At 39.3% G+C, this 1151-nt stretch overlaps 1 protein-coding gene across 1 annotated transcript in view; it reads left to right on the top strand.

Annotated features, from left to right (window-relative positions):
* Nucleotides 1-1136, top strand: part of LOC105272983 (39S ribosomal protein L38, mitochondrial-like) — a 4722-nt gene extending 3586 nt beyond the window's left edge. Inside the window, exons 2-3 of the mRNA XM_011315216.1 lie at nt 5-160; nt 499-1136. Coding sequence (XP_011313518.1) covers nt 5-160; nt 499-1136 — 794 coding nt within the window. The remainder of the gene's footprint in view (nt 1-4; nt 161-498) is intronic.
* The last annotated feature ends 15 nt before the right edge of the window (nt 1137-1151 follow it).

Genomic DNA, 1151 nt, shown 5'->3' with positions numbered 1-1151 from the left:
TCAGAATTGAATGCCGCAGATCCAGAGTTGAGTTACAAGGTGAATATCGGATTTAAACCCCGGAAATTATCACGGGCTGAGGTGTCAGAGGGATTTATAAAGAATGCGAAGAAAAACAGAAATGATCCGGAGATGGAGCGAAAGGCACGACGAAACGAACGTAAGAGCAGCTGTGATTCGAATCATTCCCAATTACTCATACATTTTTGAGGAAATACTTTAGATGTCTGATGATGTTATGAGGAAAAATATTATGGAGTTGAAGAATTTATCATTTTTTCATCATAAGCCTTCTAAAAAGTTGTTAAATGTGAATTGATGATGAGAATTTCGATCGATTCAGTCTCAAGAATATTCTGTATCTCCCAATTTGTGCCTTTTAATAATTTCAAAATTCAATGCCATGACTGATCCAATGGCCACAATTTCTGCCCGAATTATCCTTCAATTAATTCATGAATATGGATTAAGGCCTGAAATTTTATTTTCCTTCTTCAGTATTGATTGACCTGAAAGCGGCAAAAGAGGACTGGTGGAAAACAGATGCTCCAAACCACATAAAAACAATAGCCGAGCATTACGGTATTTTCAACGACCTTTATGGAGATGCGTACTTCTACCCCACAATTCCTTTAGAGATGAAATACGAGGTGAACGAGGAAATGATAGCAACCGTTCACAGAGGGAATCTATTAAAGCCAAATGAGACGAAAAGTATTCCCTTTGTCAAATATACGGCTGAGCGGGATTCACTGTGGACTATTCTCCTCACAACTCCTGATGGAAATTTGACGAGTAGAGAGTTTGAGTATTGTCACTGGTTCGTTGCCAATATTCCTGAGGATCAAGTTGACAAGGGAGATGTTCTGATTGATTACATGATGCCCATTCCACCCCGTGGTCTTGGATACTGCAGATACATCTGTGTTCTTTATAAACAAGACAAAAAGATTGATTTCTCGGAGTATAAGAGGGAACAACCGTGTTTGGAATTGGAACAACGAAATTGGAAGACACTGGATTTCTACAGGAAGCACCAGGATGTAATCACCCCTGCCGGATTGACCTTTTATCAGGCCGATTGGGATGACAGTGTCCAAGAATTTTATCACAAAAGTTTGCGTGAGTATTTGTGAGAGTGATTCCATTGA

This window comes from Fopius arisanus, unplaced genomic scaffold, assembly GCF_000806365.1.
Source record: "Fopius arisanus strain USDA-PBARC FA_bdor unplaced genomic scaffold, ASM80636v1 scaffold00554, whole genome shotgun sequence".
In the NCBI taxonomy this organism is placed as follows: Eukaryota; Metazoa; Arthropoda; class Insecta; order Hymenoptera; family Braconidae; genus Fopius; species Fopius arisanus.
This window is presented reverse-complemented; position numbering and strand designations above follow the sequence as displayed.